The sequence below is a fragment of the Apodemus sylvaticus genome, chromosome 14, assembly GCF_947179515.1.
Source record: "Apodemus sylvaticus chromosome 14, mApoSyl1.1, whole genome shotgun sequence".
Taxonomy (NCBI): Eukaryota; Metazoa; Chordata; class Mammalia; order Rodentia; family Muridae; genus Apodemus; species Apodemus sylvaticus.
The window spans coordinates 69,730,362-69,747,834 of NC_067485.1; the positions used below are offsets into that span (position 1 = coordinate 69,730,362).

Consider the following 17,473-nt stretch of genomic DNA (forward strand, 5'->3'; position numbering starts at 1 on the left):
AAAACCATCCTGCATGACGGTGGTGCATTGGGGGGCGAGCTAGCTCAAATAGATTAAAGACCCTGCTGTGACTTGCATCAGATTGGCTCCTGTGTGTGTTTTTTTAGGGATCATTAACTTTTCCCTGGGACAATGCTTTTTAGTGCTTCTCATGCTTTTTAGTATTGTGTATTTAAACCTGAAGAGAATGCCATTATAAGGTTGTACTGAGTTCTTACACAGCAGAGTCTGAATATACACAAGCTTAATTAGTACATTACATTATACCAGAGATTTCTACATCCTTATTTTTGATTGCTATGTAATATTTTTGTACAGATGGACATACACCACACACACACACACACACACACACACACACACACGTTAGGTTTTTTTTTTTTTTTTGAGACAGTTTCTCTGTATAGTCCTGAATGTCCTGAATCTTATTCTGGAGACCAGGCTGACCTCAAACTTAGAGATCTGCCTGCCTCTGTCTTCTGAGTGTTGGGATTAAAGGCATATGCCACCACCACCCAGATGGCTTCTTATATATTAACTTATCTTCTGCCAATTAGCATTGGATTCTATGTCTTTACACTTTGCTTAAAGTGTTTCCCTTTGCACACAAGTGTGCACATACACACACATATGTGGAATAAAGTCTTAGAGGTAAGGTGAAGATGGAAGAGCATAGGAAAGTTTCCCTTTGAAGTGTGTGTGTGTGTGTGTGTGTGTGTGTGAGAGAGAGAGAGAGAGAAGAGGTGTGTTTGTGTGTGTGTGTAAGAGAGATAGAGAGAAGAGGGGTGTGTGTGTGAGTGTGTGTGTATGTGTGGGTGTGTATGTGTGTGTGTATGTGTGTTTGTGTATGTGTGTGTGTGAGAGAGAGAGAGAGAGAAGAGGTGTGTTTGTGTGTGTGTGTAAGAGAGATAGAGAGAAGAGGGGTGTGTGTGTGAGTGTGTGTGTGTATGTGTGGGTGTGTATGTGTATGTGTATGTGTGTGTGAGAGAGAGAGAAGAGGTGTGTGTGTGTGTGGCTAACATTACACACTAATTAGGAGTGCACACTCTGGGACCAGGCTGCCTGGGTCTCTGATTTGCCTTTCCTCTTTTTCAGTTTAGTGACCTTGGACAAGTTACTTCAATTTCTACGTCTTGTTCGCTAATGGGTAGGTAGGATGGGAATCGTATCTTTCTGCTAGGTTGTGAGGATTAAATGAGCTAATCTGCTGAGCTTCATGTCCTCTGATGGTATTCTAGTTCAGACTCAGCAACTACTCTAGTGAGATGCTCATATTCCAAATGAGCCAAGTCCAGGTGCTGCCTTATTTGGATACCCTTCTGTGCAGACTTAGCTCTTGGGAGATGGAAGCAGGATGATCAAGAATTTGAGGCCAGACTGGTGTACCCGAGAGACCCCCTTCTCACAATGAAAGAGAGAAAGTGGCGTTGTCAACCCTGAATCTGCCATTTAGGCAGTGTTTCCCTTGCACGTGAATGAACAAACAAATAAAACTAGATTTAAGAATTGACTTCAGTTTCTTCCTGTTATTGCCAAGCTTTTGAAATCCTTGTTAAACATCTACCTGTAAGAACTCTGAAGGCAGCATGGAGTGATTGTGCGCAAACTGATTGTGGCAGAGGGGCAGGTGAGAGATGAAACAATTTCCAGGTTCCCCAGGGATGAAGGGACTGCTGAGGGCCTGCATGGACTTCCTGTCTCCTCTTGGGAGGAAGAGTCAGGCTATGCACTTGTGTCTTAGCAGGAGAATGAGGAGCACTGGCTCCCAGGACACCTGGTGCAGGAGTGATACATGGTGTCCTTTCTGCAAGTGGCATCTTCCCATGTTCCATTTCAAACTTTTGGTAGATGCTAAAATAAAGTCTGGATTTGAGACTGTGTCTAGGAGGCACTTTGAATTGTCATCCAGACCTTCCTGGTGGCATAATCTCCCTTTAGTCAGTTGAAATTTCAAGGACTCAGCTGCAGGGGCTGGAGAGATAGCTCAGTGGTTAGATCTCTGGCTGTTCTTCCACAGGCCCTGAGTTCTATTCCCAGCAACCACATGGTGACTCATAACCATCTGTAGGCATACATGCAGGCAGAACACAATATACATAGTACATAAATAAATCTTTAGAAAAAGAGCTTCTGAGCCTTTAAATTGAGTTGTTGTTGTTGTTATTATTATTATATTCTGTCTCAGGTGAGAAATATAGTTTGACGTTAAATAAAAGAGTAAAAAATAAATAAACAAATTAGAGTTGGTAATATATCCTGAAACCTTGATCCAGAAGTCTCTATTCACAGCAAAATCATTATAGTCCTTCAGTTTTAGAACATTCCTAGCAGATGTTTGGCTAGAAAGAAATTCTTAGAACTTACCATTAAGATTAGCATTTAATTATTTTTGAGATAGGCTTTCATTAAGTAACTGTAAATATCATACTAAGTGAGGTAACCCATTCTCAAAAGATCAATCATGGTATGCACTCACTAATATGTGGATATTAGCCTAGAAAATTGGAATACCAAAAACATAATCCACACATCAAATGATGTCCCAGAAGAATGGAGGAGTGGCCCTGGTTCTGGAAAGACTCAGTGTAGCAGTATAGGGGAATACCAGAACAGGGAAGTGGGAAGGGGTAGATGGGGGAATACGGGGAGGGAAGAGGGCTTATGGGACTTTCAGGGAGTGGGAAGCCAGAAAGGGGGAAATAATTTGAAGTGTAAATAAAAAATATATCGAATAAAAAAAAAGTCACTGTAGTCGGCCTAGAATTTGCTCTGTAGGCCAGTTTGGCCTTAAACTTGGGGTGATTCTCCTGCCTCTGTCTCCTGAGTTCTGGGATTAGAGGCATCCGCTACCACACTCAGTCCCATTCCCATACAAATGGTTTGAAAAGTACAAGGGTCTATATGAATAGAAACTGATTTTTAAAAATTGGGCAACACATAATGCCCAATTGAATATCACTCTGCACATACACAGTGTCTTCAAGTAGCATAGCCCACTACAAAATTTTAATTGTTAGTGTGGGTTTTTTTTTTTTTTGTCTTGTTTAAAAATACAATTAGGAAATTGATAAGGAAACACTCACTCACATATAGTTACCAGATCCAACATGGACCCTGAAGCCAGGCTACTGTACTGGGGGAAGGTTCGGGAATGATCCAGAAAAGTCTTCACGACCTTAGGTATAAACGTGGATCTCTCTGGATTAAATACCCAGCGTGCCTTCTATTTTAATAATGAAGCAGGGGCCAGGGTTGTGGCCTCTCACAGGGGTCTTCGTTTGCAGTAGATAACTGGGCGGTTTCTGTTTTGTTTGGGGGAATAAATATTTGAAGGGGGAAACTGTAGAAGGGTTTGCGGCTGTTATGATGTTATTGATACACAGGCTGACGCTTTATGGCGGGCGCTAACAGGCTACATTATCTTTATGCCTCCAAGGTAACCTGACGCAGCTGTCTATTGCCTTGGCACTACTCCCCTGAAGCGTCTGCCCTGCTGGGGACTGTAACCCGAGCCAACTGCCTGCCTTACAGAGGCTTCTTTAGCTACTGACAGCAAGACGGGAAGGAAGAGCATGAAATCCTCCAGGATGGCTCCTTCCCAGCGGGCCTAGATGCTGAAAGACTTCCTACGAGGATGGCCCTGCCATCTCCACTGCTGTGTAGGAGCAACAGTCACTAGTGCGTCCTCTTCAAGCACCGAAACGAGTGCTCGAAGGAAACCCCTGGAAGATTTCCTTTTCTCTTTTGAACTCTGCCATGTGTCGCCGCAGGCCATGTCCACGTGGAGATCGAGGCTCACCAAAAGCCTGAAGCTCCCGTCTCGAAGGATGCACTCCTTCCCATGCTCCGCTCTGCTGGCCTGTTTTGGGAACACCAGGGAAAATGCCACCTTTGATCAGTCCAGCTCAACAGATACTCACTCCGCCATCTACGTCCAGCCCATGGCCAAAGCAGGCAGACATCCAAGTCACCCGAAGGGAGAAGAAGGAACTCTGGAGAAAAGGCGAGATTCTGGGGTGCACTCGGAGCAAAACGGCACCTCGAATGGCACTCACAGCAGACACGCAGCTGTCCAGCCTGCAGAGAACCCGGGGGATTCGCCCCGGTCCCTGAATGACGAACCAGACTGTGAAGCCGTTTCTTTCCAGCCGTCCATCCCTAGACCATCAATTATTGACACGCCAAAGGTGAGTGAGCTTTCCCGCTGCTGTTACAGATGGGGCTGTGTTAGGGAACAGTCTATCTTTTTTTTTTTTTTTTAAAGAAACTCTCTGGAAAACATCCTTGTTTAAATTCATTACTGTATAAGACACAAGGAATTCTCTCTTGCTAGTGAGAGGAAGTGTGGAAAGCCTTTTAGATTCTCAGCGTGTTCCCTGAAGATGTAGAGAGAGCAAGGACAAAGAACCCAGGAGTTGTGATAATGGCAAACCAGACTTTAATGAACTGGTTATAATGCCTATGAACAAACAAAAGATCAGAAGATATATGCAATATAGATATATGTGTGTGTATATATATATTGAATATGTTGCATATATTAGATATACAATATAGATACACACATACCTATATTGCATATATACACACATACCTATATTGCATATATCTATATTGTATATATCTGTGCATTACATATGTGCTATATATATGTAACACATATACTTAAAAAACTGATCTTTAACTTTCTATGTACTAAAATCAGCACTATGAAGTCCGACTATGGAATTTCAGAAATTGTCTTTAGTGATCAGAATATATCATGTCTGGAAAATTGGGAGGGATGGGAGAAATTGGAAATGATAAGCAGCCCTACGTACAGAGCAGAAAGGAACTGGTGGAAAATGGTATCCATAAACCGGATGCTGCTCTAGTTTTTGAGATTTAAAGACAGGAAGAGAAAGGATTTGAAAGCTGGTGTCCCTGCTCTCCTAGGGCTTGAGTTACTGTTTTCTTGACTTTGTTTTGGCATTATTGGATTTTGGGTTTTGAAGGTTCTGACTTGTTTGAGATGTACATACCACTTCATAGTCCTTGGCAGTCCTGATTAAGAGGGGCAGTTGAGAAAGTCTTCTAAAGGGCATAACCCCCCAAATGTTATTTAAGCATTTTGTTGTTGGTGGTTATTTCTTGCCCAAGTAATTTAGGACCAGAGTTAAAGAGACAGAAAGGTTTTCAGTATTCGTTAATACGATGTTCTGATTTAAAGCTTCTTTTACTCAGCTAGCTTATTAAATAATAGGGTTGGGTTTTTTTTTTGTTTTTTGTTTTTTTTTTTTTTTGTCTGATTTGCTTACTTGGATTAAGGAGTCTTTTTAGCAATAAAAACTACAACTAGCCAGATAGCAAAGATAGAGTTAAAATATAATTTAAGAGATAGTTCTGTTTGGCAATCTGTAGCTATGGTTCGCAGGTTTCCTAACGCTGTATTCCCTTAGTATAGTTTCCCACGGTGTGGTGACCCCCAAACAGAACCTTATTTTCATTGCTACTTCATAACTGAAAATTTTCTACTGGCATGAATTGTAATGTACATGTGTTTTCTGATGGTCTTAGATGACCCCTGTGAAAGGGTCATTTGACCTCGAAAAGAGATCGTGACCCACAGGTTAGAACCTCTGGTCTATAGCACTGTATTAAGTGAATGAACTTGATATAGCACTGTATTAAGTGATCTAGGGGCATAGCTCAGTGGTAGGTCACTTGCTTAGAATGTACCAGGACCTGGGTTCCATCCCTAGAACTGCCAGGGAACAAAACACAAATGATTAAGTTTAACTTCACTGTTTGAATTCACCAAACCCTGTCTTAACAGCATTATTTTTTTTGTTAGTATCATTATGTCAACTCCGTAAACAACCAACAAAAACCAACAAACATGTTTAGTTTTCTGTGCATATCCATGTAGAGATTGAGATATTTGTAGCAGGTCTGAGTATACACTATGGCCAAGTTCACACAAGGTACGTGGTCAAGAAATGAAGCTACACCACCCTGATGAGCTAGAAGAATACATTCGGTCAAGGAGGGTGGGTAGCCACCAGCCTCCACCCTCCACCCTCCACCCTCCACCCTCTACCCTCCACTGCTGAGCTTAGTAGCAAAGAGAAGGGCTTAGTTTGTTCTGTTTTAATGGTTCCTGTGACACAGTGGTGCTAACATTTCACAAGAGCCAATGAAACACAATGGGAGTCCATTCTCTTCTTCTCCACACGGGTCCCAGGAATCAAGCTTGGGCCATCAGGGTTGGTAACAAGTAGCAAGTGTCACTTACCTAGCCATCTTGCCTGCTTAAGCCTACTAGTTAAAAAGTAGGGCAAGGACAGCGTGATTAAGGAGTCATGTGACCAAGACTACAGACCATTGGTAGACATTGATACGACCTGGGAGTAGGGGTATCAGAGTGATTGAAAACAGGCACAAAGGCCCGCAGAGGGGAGCCTGATGCTACAGGGAGACATTGAACAGCAGCGGGAGCTTCAGGGATTTTGCGCAGGGCTATGTCCTGGACGGGATTTCATTCTGGAGTGGACTAGTGTTGAGAAGGCTAAAGTTGAGAAGCCGGTACAGTGCCTCAGTTCTGGGGTCAGTCAGCATCTGCATAGGGGATGCTGCAGGTGGAAGCAGAGTGTGCAAAGGGAAGGCGAGTGGGCGCCTGTTGTGGTTCCGATGCCGCGAGCTCACCTGCACAGAGCACCTACGCTCATCCATCTAACCCTAGGAAGGTTCCCAAGGCCACAGAGGGAGGAAACGGTAGGCTCAGGCTGAGAGTTGCGTTCTCTCTAACTCCCAAGTCCACCCTTGGGAGTAGAAGGTGCTTCTATTCCTGATATGCAATGCTTGAGGACGTAGAACCAGATAGTCTTTTTTTTTTTTTTTTAACAGAGTCTCAGGAAGGCAGTTTTTATTATCTAAATATCCTTACTATTCCATTAATAATTTGAATTGTTTTTCTCTGTATTTATCATTGGTATAAATAAACAATGGGTTAGTGTTTTATTTTAAAATTGGCTCAGAAACTTTTTTTTTCCTTGAGCCAGTAACCAAAAAAACCTTTATTTTGACCTCTTTCCCAGAGGAATAATATAACCACAAAACTCAGCATCACACCCATTTTGAAAGTTAAAACAATCCAAAACAAATGAAGTAAACTAAAATACTGTATGTGCCTTTCCTTAGGCCTTTTCTGTTTTGCCATGCAGGATAATAACCCAGAATTCCCATGGAGCTCACATTAGACAGAATTTGAGTATCCTGTGAGGCATATTTAAGCAATATATTTTTATACCATCTTAACACAATTGATTCACACTTCTATCTATACCTATTTATAAGCAGGCAGCTAGTCAAAGCAGGATTTAAACCCAGACTTCCCATGGAGACCATGTTAGACAGAATTTGAGTATCCTATAAGAGGCATTAGAGTGATATATCTTTATACTACCTTTAAAGCAATTAATTCAAACTTTCACTAATATCTACCCATAGGAAGCAGGTAGTTTTCACTTGCTAAGCTCTCCGTTTAGACCGGCCATTTTGTTATACCATCCATCAGCTCTGTGCCTGGGGTCACAGACATTTACTTCATTAATACCTCTTCACTGACCTCTCTACTTGAAGTCAGTGACTAAGTTTCCCTATTCTAGTTCCGAACCACAGGCGAAATTCCCCATCTGATTCAGACGAAATCTGCAAATGAATCTATCCTAAAAGCAAGTAATCCCAATTTTATAAATTCACAGTTTAATCAATCAATCTCTGAGCCAAGAAGTAGGCAACTTCCGTTCTACAGCTCTCTGCCTCAGAGCAGCCTGCATTCCCCAGCAGGGGACCTCAGAGCCTGCTTTGTATAGAACCAGATAGTCTTATATAAGATCACTTCCTTTTCAATTAAATTAGAGTTCCACATACGTGTATATGATGTATATTTATAAAAATATACATACATGAAGATGTAGTAACTGGGCTAGAGAGCCTTGGGTTCAATCCCCAGCACCATAATGTGTATTTATAAATGCCTACATGTGCATGATTATAATTATTAGTTTTAAAAATTAATTCACATAACATTTTTTTCCTGCCACCGTGGCAGGTGCGTACCACTATGGAAAAAGATATTTTTCATTTTCTGTCAGAGACAAAGCATTGCTGATGGCCGTGGGGGAACTCCTGATTAAAAGTGCCAGCGGCTTCTTTGTGACCTGCCGCGTCTGCAGTGACACGGTTCCCCTAAGCAGATGATGAATGAGCTAGCTTTACTACAGCCTTGCCTGGTGGCTGCTGTGTTTTCCCTTTAGGTGTACCGATCCTCTTTCTGGAAACTGCTTTGGTAGTGATCATAAATAATACTTTCATTCTTTCTGAAGTTCAGCTTCAGAATATAACAACCTGGAAAATGACCCCACCGGTGTCTTTCATTACCCTGGTGATCAGAGGGGAAGGAGGGTCATTTCAATCTGAAACAGAATCTAGTCTGAGTGGAAAAGCTGAGAGTCCTGAAGATATAAACTAAGTAGAAGCAAAAGGGTTGATTTGGGGGATACAGAAAAGCATTTGCATCTCTACTGAAAAAGTGATGCGGGCCAGAGAGATGGTGCTCAAGGCTGACAGCCTGAGTTTATCCCCAATGTTATGTGTGCAAGCATACAAGCATAAATAATTATTTTTATTTAAAAACTATCTGACCACCAGGCATGGTGGTCTATATGCCTTTAATCCCAGCACTCAGGAGGCAGAGGTAGGTGAATCTCTGTGAATACCAGGCCAGCCTGGTCTACAAAGTGGGTTCTAGGACAGTCAATGAAGACAGTTACACAGAGAAACCCTGTCTCAAAACCAAAACCTAGAAACCAAAGACTGACCAACCAACCAAACCAAACCAAAAAAAAAAGAAAAAAAAAAAAAGAAAAGAAAAGAAAAGAAAAAAGGAAAAGTTATCTGAAAACCATAAGTGATATTAACTAGACTTCAACACTTCTTCCTCTTCTTCTTCCTCCTCCTCTTGTGCCTCCTCCCCCTCTTCTTCTTCCCCCTCATCCTCCTTCTTCTTTTTTGAAGTAGTGTCTCACTACATAGCTCTGGCAGGCCTAGAACTCACTATGTAGACCAGAATGGCTTTGAACTCATGGAGGTCTGAGTTTACCCTCTGCCTCCTGAGTGCTGGAATTAAAGACACGCACCACCATTCTTGGTTTCAACATTTTTTTTTTTTTTTTGCATGTGTCCCTTTCCTGTTTCACATTTCAGCTCAAGGTAAAAAGCTTAAAATTGGAACAGGTTTTATAGTTGGGAGTCATTATGTTCCGTTAGAGGTCTGTCTCACAGGTGAAACCTCTCATGATTGGTAGAATCATACAGATCACAGAGTGCAGAAATACTTGTGTTGATTGCATTAGCTAAAAGTTGCTGAGATTTTGCTCTGTGGAAACACAGCACTGCTGATGAATGGACAACCCCCTAGATTGTTTGCATTCTAGAGGAAGAGACAGATGTGGAAGCCGGTAATATCAGCAGAGGGTGGGAACCCTTAAGTTCCGGATGCCTTGCAAACTCCAGAGGGGCCTTAAGAAGATTGACGGCTGGGTCTCCACCCCGCCCCCACCCTTCCTACACGTCTGGTGGTGCTTTGTCCTGGTACTGTAGATAGAATAAGAAAAGAAAGACTGCAAGTGACTAAGGCTTTAGAGGACGTTTCATGGTTGAGAAAGTAAATAACAATGTTTTTTATCTAGTTCTTCTCCGTGTGGGGGTAGCCAGTCTGACACAGAAGAGGGAATAATTGTGACTAGGGAAATCATGCCTTGGTGAACTGTAGCAAAAAAAAAAAAAAGATAATTATTTGAAAATGCAGGGTAGCAGGGTCCACCTTAGCATCACCATTGCATTTTGGAACAAGTTGGTTTTGCAGTCAGACATAGAACAGCAACCAAGTCATCCCTGCTGTCTCACGGTGGCCCGAGGAAAGATGCAGAGACTGGGGCAGTCCTTGTTTATCAGGGCATGGACCTTGGCTTTGCTGCCTTTGAGACAGCGTTCTTCCTGTGTCCTCTTTATCCAAAATGTAGTCTTGATATAAGTTTTGAAGAGCCAAATGTATAAGTTAGAATGTCTGTCTCATTGTAGACTCTGGGAATTAACTGTCAGAGTTGGACAGACCAAAAATTACAAGTAGGGACCAGGGAATGCCTTAGTTAGTTAAATGCTGGCTGTTTAAGCATGAGGAGTTGAGTTTAATCCATAGGCATGATGGTGCTCACAGGCATGGTGGTGCTCACAGGCCTGGTGGTACTCACAGGCATGGTGGTGCTCACAGGCCTGGTGGTGCTCACAGGCATGGTGGTGCTCACAGTGATGGTGGTGCTCACAGGCATGGTGGTACTCACAGGCATGATGGTGCTCACAGTCATGGTGGTGCTCACAGGCATGATGGTGCTCACAGGCATGGTGGTGCTCACAGGCATGGTGGTGCTCACAGGCATGGTGGTGCTCACAGGCATGATGGTGCTCACAGTGATGGTGGTGCTCACAGGCAGGTCGTGCTCACAGTCATGGTGGTGCTCACAGGCATGATGGTGCTCACAGGCATGTTGGTGCTCACAGGCATGGTGGTGCTCACAGGCATGTGGTGCTCACAAGCATGATGGTGCTCACAGGTGTGATGATGCTTACAAGACATGATGGTTATTACAGGCATGGTGGTGCTCACAGGCCTGGTGGTGCTCACAGGCGTTATGATGCTCACAAGGCATGATGGTTCTTACAGGCATGGTGGTGCTCACAGGCGTGATGGTGCTCACTTATAATCCCAGGTGTGGTGGTGCTCACAGCTGTGATGGTGCTCACTTATAATCCCAGTGACAGGGAGGGAGAGACAGGTGGGTTCCTGGGGTTAGTGTGGCCATCATGTTCCAGGCTGGTGAGAGAGCCTGTCTCCAAAAGCAAAGTAGATGCCTTGGGATAACGCCTGATGTTCACTTCTGGATTCCACATACATGTTCTCACACATGTGTATGCTCTCATACATGAGTGCATACCAGCATGCACACGTGCAACCACATGTGCAGAAATACACATCCACATATAAGTAAAGATCAGATTGGCACGTGGCATGTCAGCAGAGTAGTTTCTTTCTGTTAATTGAAGTCGGGGGGCTCAGCCCACTGTGGGCAGAGCAGTTCCTGAGCAGAGCCCGGGCTGTGTCAAAGGTCTGGGAGCCAGAAACAAGCCAGCAAGTGCTTCCCACGGTCTCTGCCTCACTTCCTGCCTCCAGGTTCATGTCCTGCCTTGAGCTCTTGCCCTGAATTTCCTCAGTGATGACGGGTTACAGGGAACTGTAAGGTAAAGCACACCGTTTCCTCCCCTGGTTGCTTTTCATTAGAGTCTTTTATCCCAGGAACAAAACCTAACAAAGGCAGTACCATTGGGAGAAACTCTGTCAGGCTACATATTAATTTTTTCTTGTACAAACGAATTTCCTTGCATTTGTTTTAGAATCATATATGGATCTTTTTCTAATGGGTCTGAAGAACCTTAAGCTAGCTATAAAAGCAAGCGCCCTGTCGGGGATGCTTCCTAATGAACATATGATTTGATGTGACCTTTAATACGTTTTCCAGTTGACACACTGAGTCATTGGCTTCATGACGGCATTTTAAATATACGTATATACCGTGGTGACTTCTTCATATCTGCCTTTCTTCCCCAGCTCTCCTGTATCACTCCTGCTGGGTCCTTTCTATCTTCTGAACCACACCCTCTTCTGCTTACATGCTAAGTGTGCTTCATCTGGTTGCATGTTACATGTACTTTATCTGCCTGCATGTTGTATGTACTTCATCTGCCTGCATGTTGTATGTACTTCATCTGCCTGCATGTTGTATGTACTTCATCTGCCTGCATTGTTGTATGTACTTCATCCCCCTGCATGTTGTATGTACTTCATCTGCCTGCATGTTGTATGTACTTCATCTGCTTGCATGTTGTATGTACTTCATCTGCTTGCACGTTACGTGTACTGAATCTGCTCACATGCTAAGTGCACTTCATCTGGTTGCATGTTATGTGTACTTCATCTGCTTGCATGTTATGTGTACTTCATCTGCTCACATGCTAAGTGCACTTCATCTGGTTGCATGTTACATGTACTTCATCTGCCTGCATGTTGTATGTACTTCATCTGCCTGCATGTTGTATGTACTTCATCTGCCTGCATGTTATATGTACTTCATCTGCTTGCATGTTGTATGTACTTCATCTGCTTGCACGTTACGTGTACTGAATCTGCTCACATGCTAAGTGCACTTCATCTGGTTGCATGTTATGTGTACTTCATCTGCTTGCATGTTATGTGTACTTCATCTGCTCACATGCTAAGTGCACTTCATCTGGTTGCATGTTATGTGTACTTCATCTGCTTGCATGTTATGTGTACTTCATCTGCTCACATGCTAAGTGCACTTTATCTGGTTGCATGTTGCATGTACTTCATCTGCTTGCATGTTACATGTACTTAATCTGCTCACATGCTAAGTGTGCTTCATCTGGTTGCATGTTACATGTACTTCATCTGGTTGCATGTTATGCGAGAGGGAGAGGGAGAGGGAGAGGGAGAGGGAGAGGGAGAGGGAGAGGGAGAGGCTGGGTGGACCAGTGGAGCGGAGCAGGGAAGGAGGTGCATATACCAAAATGGCTTCAGACATATTCCTGGTGTTTCAGAGAGGTCAGAAATATCGGGATAAGACATTATCATTGTAAATTGGCATTATGTAATTGGGAGTTTCATATACATAAATATATTTGATTAACTATTAAAGTTTAAGAGTCATGCTTTACTGGATACTTTGAGCAGAGGCTTGGCGGGACGGTACTTTATTTTAATTATTTCCCACTAATCATCTTAATACAATCATCTCCAGTTCCATCCACATCGCTGCAAAGGTCATGATTTTGTTCCTTTTCACGACTGATAAAATTCCAATGTGTGTACATACAGCATGCTTTTTTATTTACTCTCCGCTGATTGACGTCTCAGCTAGTTCCTTTTACCAGCGATCGTGAATTCGCAGTGCAGCAATAAACATGGGCACATGAATGTCTGTGTGCTATGTTGACTTAGTGCCTTTCCGACAGTATATCCAGAAATATTTCAGCTGCATCATGCGGTAGTCTTGTTTTTAGTTTTCTGAGGAACCTGCATAGTAGTCTCATCGTAGCTGCATCGACTTACATTTCTACCCACAGCGTATAAGACATCCTCTTTCATCTACGTCCTTGCCGACACTATCATTTGTTTTTAGAATGGCCACCAGACTGGGGTGATCTGGAGGCTCAAAGCCACTTCAGTGTGCATTTCTGTGGTGGTTAAGGGTGTCAAGTACTTTTTCAAGCACTTACTTTTCGTTTGTATTTCTTCAGAAAACTGTCTCTTCCGCTCATTGGCCAATTTATTGATTGGATGACTTGGGTTTTGGAGCTTAATTTATATGATTCTCTATATATTCCAGGCATGAACCCTCCTGACATATTTTTGTTGAATCAAAAGCAAATTAGAAACTCACACGATTACTGAAAGTTGTCTAGTTTAATTTTATGTACTCGGCAAAACAACCATCTTTTACTTCCTCAGACCCAGTAGACGTTTGAACAAGGTAGAACAAGTCCCATCCCGTTCCGTTTAAGCACTGGCAATCTTTCATGCCAGACTTTTGCTTTCAAAAGATGTGGAGCGCAGCACGCCGGGCTTGTGTGTGATGCACCTCTACACTCAGTCGGGGATTTTCTAAGCCAGATATTCCGTTGTGTTCCAGCTGGAAAAAACGAGAAGCAGCTTCTTGGCTCTTCCCAGGGTGAAGTAAAATGAACGGTCCTCATAAAACCATGAAATTTACACTGTGCAGCTTTGGCTCTTGAAAATCTTCCAGAGAAGACTCCAGAGGACAGCAAATATGCAGGACTCTCAGATCCTTTAGAGCTGAACGGGCTGTACATTCCAGAGCAGGAAAGGAGACACAAGTGTATGATTTAACAGAAATGGAAAGCGCTGCTTCCAAGCAACCCAGTTTAAAGTGATACCCATTCCAGCCATGACTGGCATGTCAGAGGGAGAGAGGTGCAAAGGAGGAGGGTGTCCCATGCTTGAGTAGCACGTATTTCCAGTTACACAGTGAGGATCTAACCTCTCTCCGTGACTCGTTTGTACTTGTTCCTCATTGGTTTTTAAAGGCAGGGCCTTGTGTACCCCAGGCTGCTCTTGAACTCCTAATTAGCCAAGGATGACCTTGAACTCCTGATTCTTCTTCCTATGCTTCCATGGAACTGAGATCTCAGCTCCATGCTTCCAGACCAGGTGTATGAGCCACTGGGGACTGGGCATAGGCCTTCGTGCATGCTGGGCAAGTAAGTAGTCTACCCACTGAGCCATGTCCTTGCCATCCCCTAACCAAACCCCAACTTTTACAGAGCAAAGGTTAAGTGTTTATAGGCAATACTCTTGACCATCTAACCAAAGACCTACCAAGGAGATTGTAATCGATGAGATTCCCCCCCTCCCCCCCCCCACGCCTGAGAATATCTGCATCTGTTTAGTTGGAATTCCTGTCTCCTTCATTGTATAACCTGGGGTCGTGCTTCAGCTGAGACCCTTCTTGCTCTACCATCACACTTGCTGAATATGCTGGAAACTTGAACATGTCTTATGCCCCGGGAGCCACAGGGGCGGGCAGCTGAATGAATGTGCTCCATCCATCATGGGAAACCGGAGAGGATTTTTTCCAGCTAAGGACTCTGTTAACCTGATCTGAACTGTTGTTCGTTTCCCACTCGCTGCTCTTCCTTTCCAAAGAAAATACAACTCGTTGACTTAACGCTTTTTCCAATATGCTCTCGACGCAGTTGGTTTTGTAATTCTGCACCAGGGGAAGCGAGAGCTTGGAAAGTGGAGGCAGTTAGAGGAAGGGAAGCCTCCACTGGAGACACTGAGCCTGAGACAGGAGGTGTGGACAGTCTCATTCTGGAAATCCAGTATGTGCCTCCCATGCCTTCTTGAATGGAAAGTGACAGTTCAGTTGGAACCTAAGCCACAGGTGTGATTTGATTGTCTGTTGTAAGGAGAAATTCCTCCTCGGATGCCGCCTGCCTGTGGGGAAGAAATCAAGGCCATGTAAGTTAAGATTTTAAATCTTGGGCTGAGGATATAGGTCAGTTGGTAAAGTGGTCACCTCCCAAGCACGAGGACTTGAGTTCAATCCCCAAGACCCACTTAAAAATGCTGAGTATGGTCGAGCAAGTGAAGTCCCGGGGTTGGGGGCGTGGAGACAGGAGGATCCCTGTGGCTTGCTAGCAATCCTGTCAAAAGTTTTGCTGAGCTCCAGGTACCATGAGAGACTGACTCAGAGGAGGTAGGCTGTGCTTCTAAGGATGGGCACAGAGACATGTGTTCATACACACATGAGTGAGTACACGGGGAAACACATCAAATCCTCAAAAGCAGTGGGGATCTGGGTCTCCTTTAACTTATTGCCAATCAAGAGTCATGTGCTCTATCGATGTGAAGAGGCACCATCTATCTCTATATCTCTATCTCCTCTATCTCTATTTCTTATATTTCTATATCTCTATCTCATATCTTTATGTCTCTCTATATCTCTATCTCTTTATCTCTATATGTCTATATCATCTCTACATCTCTGTATCTATATATCTATATACCTACATTTCTATCTATCTATCTATCTATCTATCTATCTATCTATCTATCATCTATCTATCTATTTATCTATCTATCATCTATCTATCTATCTCCTATATATAAGGCCTCCTAACCCTTCTCAAGAAGTATCACTAACTCTATCTATCTATCTATCTATCTATCTATCTATCTATCTATCTATCATCTATCTATCTATCTATCTATCTATCTATCTATCTATCTATCTCCTATATATAAGGCCTCCTATCCCTTCTCAAGCAGTATCACTAACTGTGGACTGAACATTCGAACATATGAGCCTGTGAGGACCTTCTTATTTCAACCACCACAAACTACAATTTGCAAGTAACAAACTGATTTTACAGGGAGGTTCCATTTTTGACATAAAACAAACAAACAAACAAACAAAATATATATATATATAAATATATAAAACTTATAAATATTATATGGTCAGTTCATATGCATGCACATGGGATATGCATTCATATGTGTGTGCTCATATGTGTCATTGCACATGTGTGCATGAGCATTTGGAGGCCCTAGGTTCATATCAGGAATTGTTCCTGCTGCTCCATGCCTTACTCCTTGAGATAGGTCTATTAGTCAAACCCAGAACTCACCTACACAGGCTGTTCCAGCTATCCAAATGAGAGGTCTATATTAGTCAAACCCAGAACTTACTCACACAGGCCTGTCTGTCCAACCAATTTGTTTTGTGGGTCCTCTGTTTTGTGGAATTCTATTTTTTGAGTGTTTTAAGTGGGCTATCATGTTCACCCAATATTTTCATGGGTTCTGGGGATGCAAACCCCAGTCTTATGGTTCTGGGGATCAAACTCATGCCTCAAATGTGCTAGACAAATATTCTATCACTGAGTCACACCTCCAGCACCTTAATAATAATAATAATATAATAATAATAATATATATATATATATATACATAAATACATATATATTTAAATTTATTTTTATTTTATATGTATACACTAATCTTTTGCTTATGTGCATGTCTGTGCACTATGTATACACACTGCTTTTGAAGGCCATTTGATTTGATTGGAAGAGAGCATTTGATTCCCAGGGAATGGAGTTACAGAGAGTTGTGAGCTGCCATGTTGGTGCTAGGAATCAAACCCAGGTCCTCTGGTAGAGTAGCTAATGCTCTTAACTGCTGTGCCATCTCTCTAACACTTTTCTATTAGTTTTGAATATATGAAAAGATGAATCAGTCAATAAGCCAAAATCAAGGGGCAAACTTACAGAACTTCTCGCTTGTATAGATTTTTACCATTTAGCTTTTGCTCAGTGCTGCCAACGTCTTTGTGATTTATTCCTTTTTCTAGAAATTCGTGGAAATAATTTAAGATTGTGTAGAAGGGGTAGAAGTCAAGAAAATTTTTTCTCTGGAAGAATAAACTGTGTCTCCACCAGGCTTAAGATGAAAGACTTAGAAAATTTCCTTCTCAAGTGAACTCAGTCAGAGGGAAATGTGCTTTTCAACTCCCTAGTCAATTTGTTTGTTTCATTGCAATTTGTTGTGTGATATAAACTAAACTCTATGCTTCTGTTTTTCTGTATTAATATAGTAGCTTGTATGGTCTCAGGACTGTTTCAGAAAGAGCAACTATTTGTGTAAGACTTTAAACATTTTAGAAAGCTGGGCGTGGTGGTGCACGCCTGTAATCCCAGCACTTGGGAGGCAGAGGCAGGCGGATTTCTGAGTTCGAGGCCAGCCTGGTCTACAGAGTGAGTTCCAGGACAG

At 42.7% G+C, this 17,473-nt stretch overlaps 1 protein-coding gene across 1 annotated transcript in view; it reads left to right on the plus strand.

The window, feature by feature from the left end:
• The first annotated feature begins 3,773 nt into the window (after positions 1 to 3,773).
• Fam107b (family with sequence similarity 107 member B) overlaps positions 3,774 to 17,473 on the plus strand; it is a 218,629-nt gene continuing 204,929 nt past the window's right edge. Inside the window, exon 1 of the mRNA XM_052156278.1 lies at positions 3,774 to 4,187. Within this exon, the coding sequence (XP_052012238.1) occupies positions 3,774 to 4,187 (414 nt within the window). The remainder of the gene's footprint in view (positions 4,188 to 17,473) is intronic.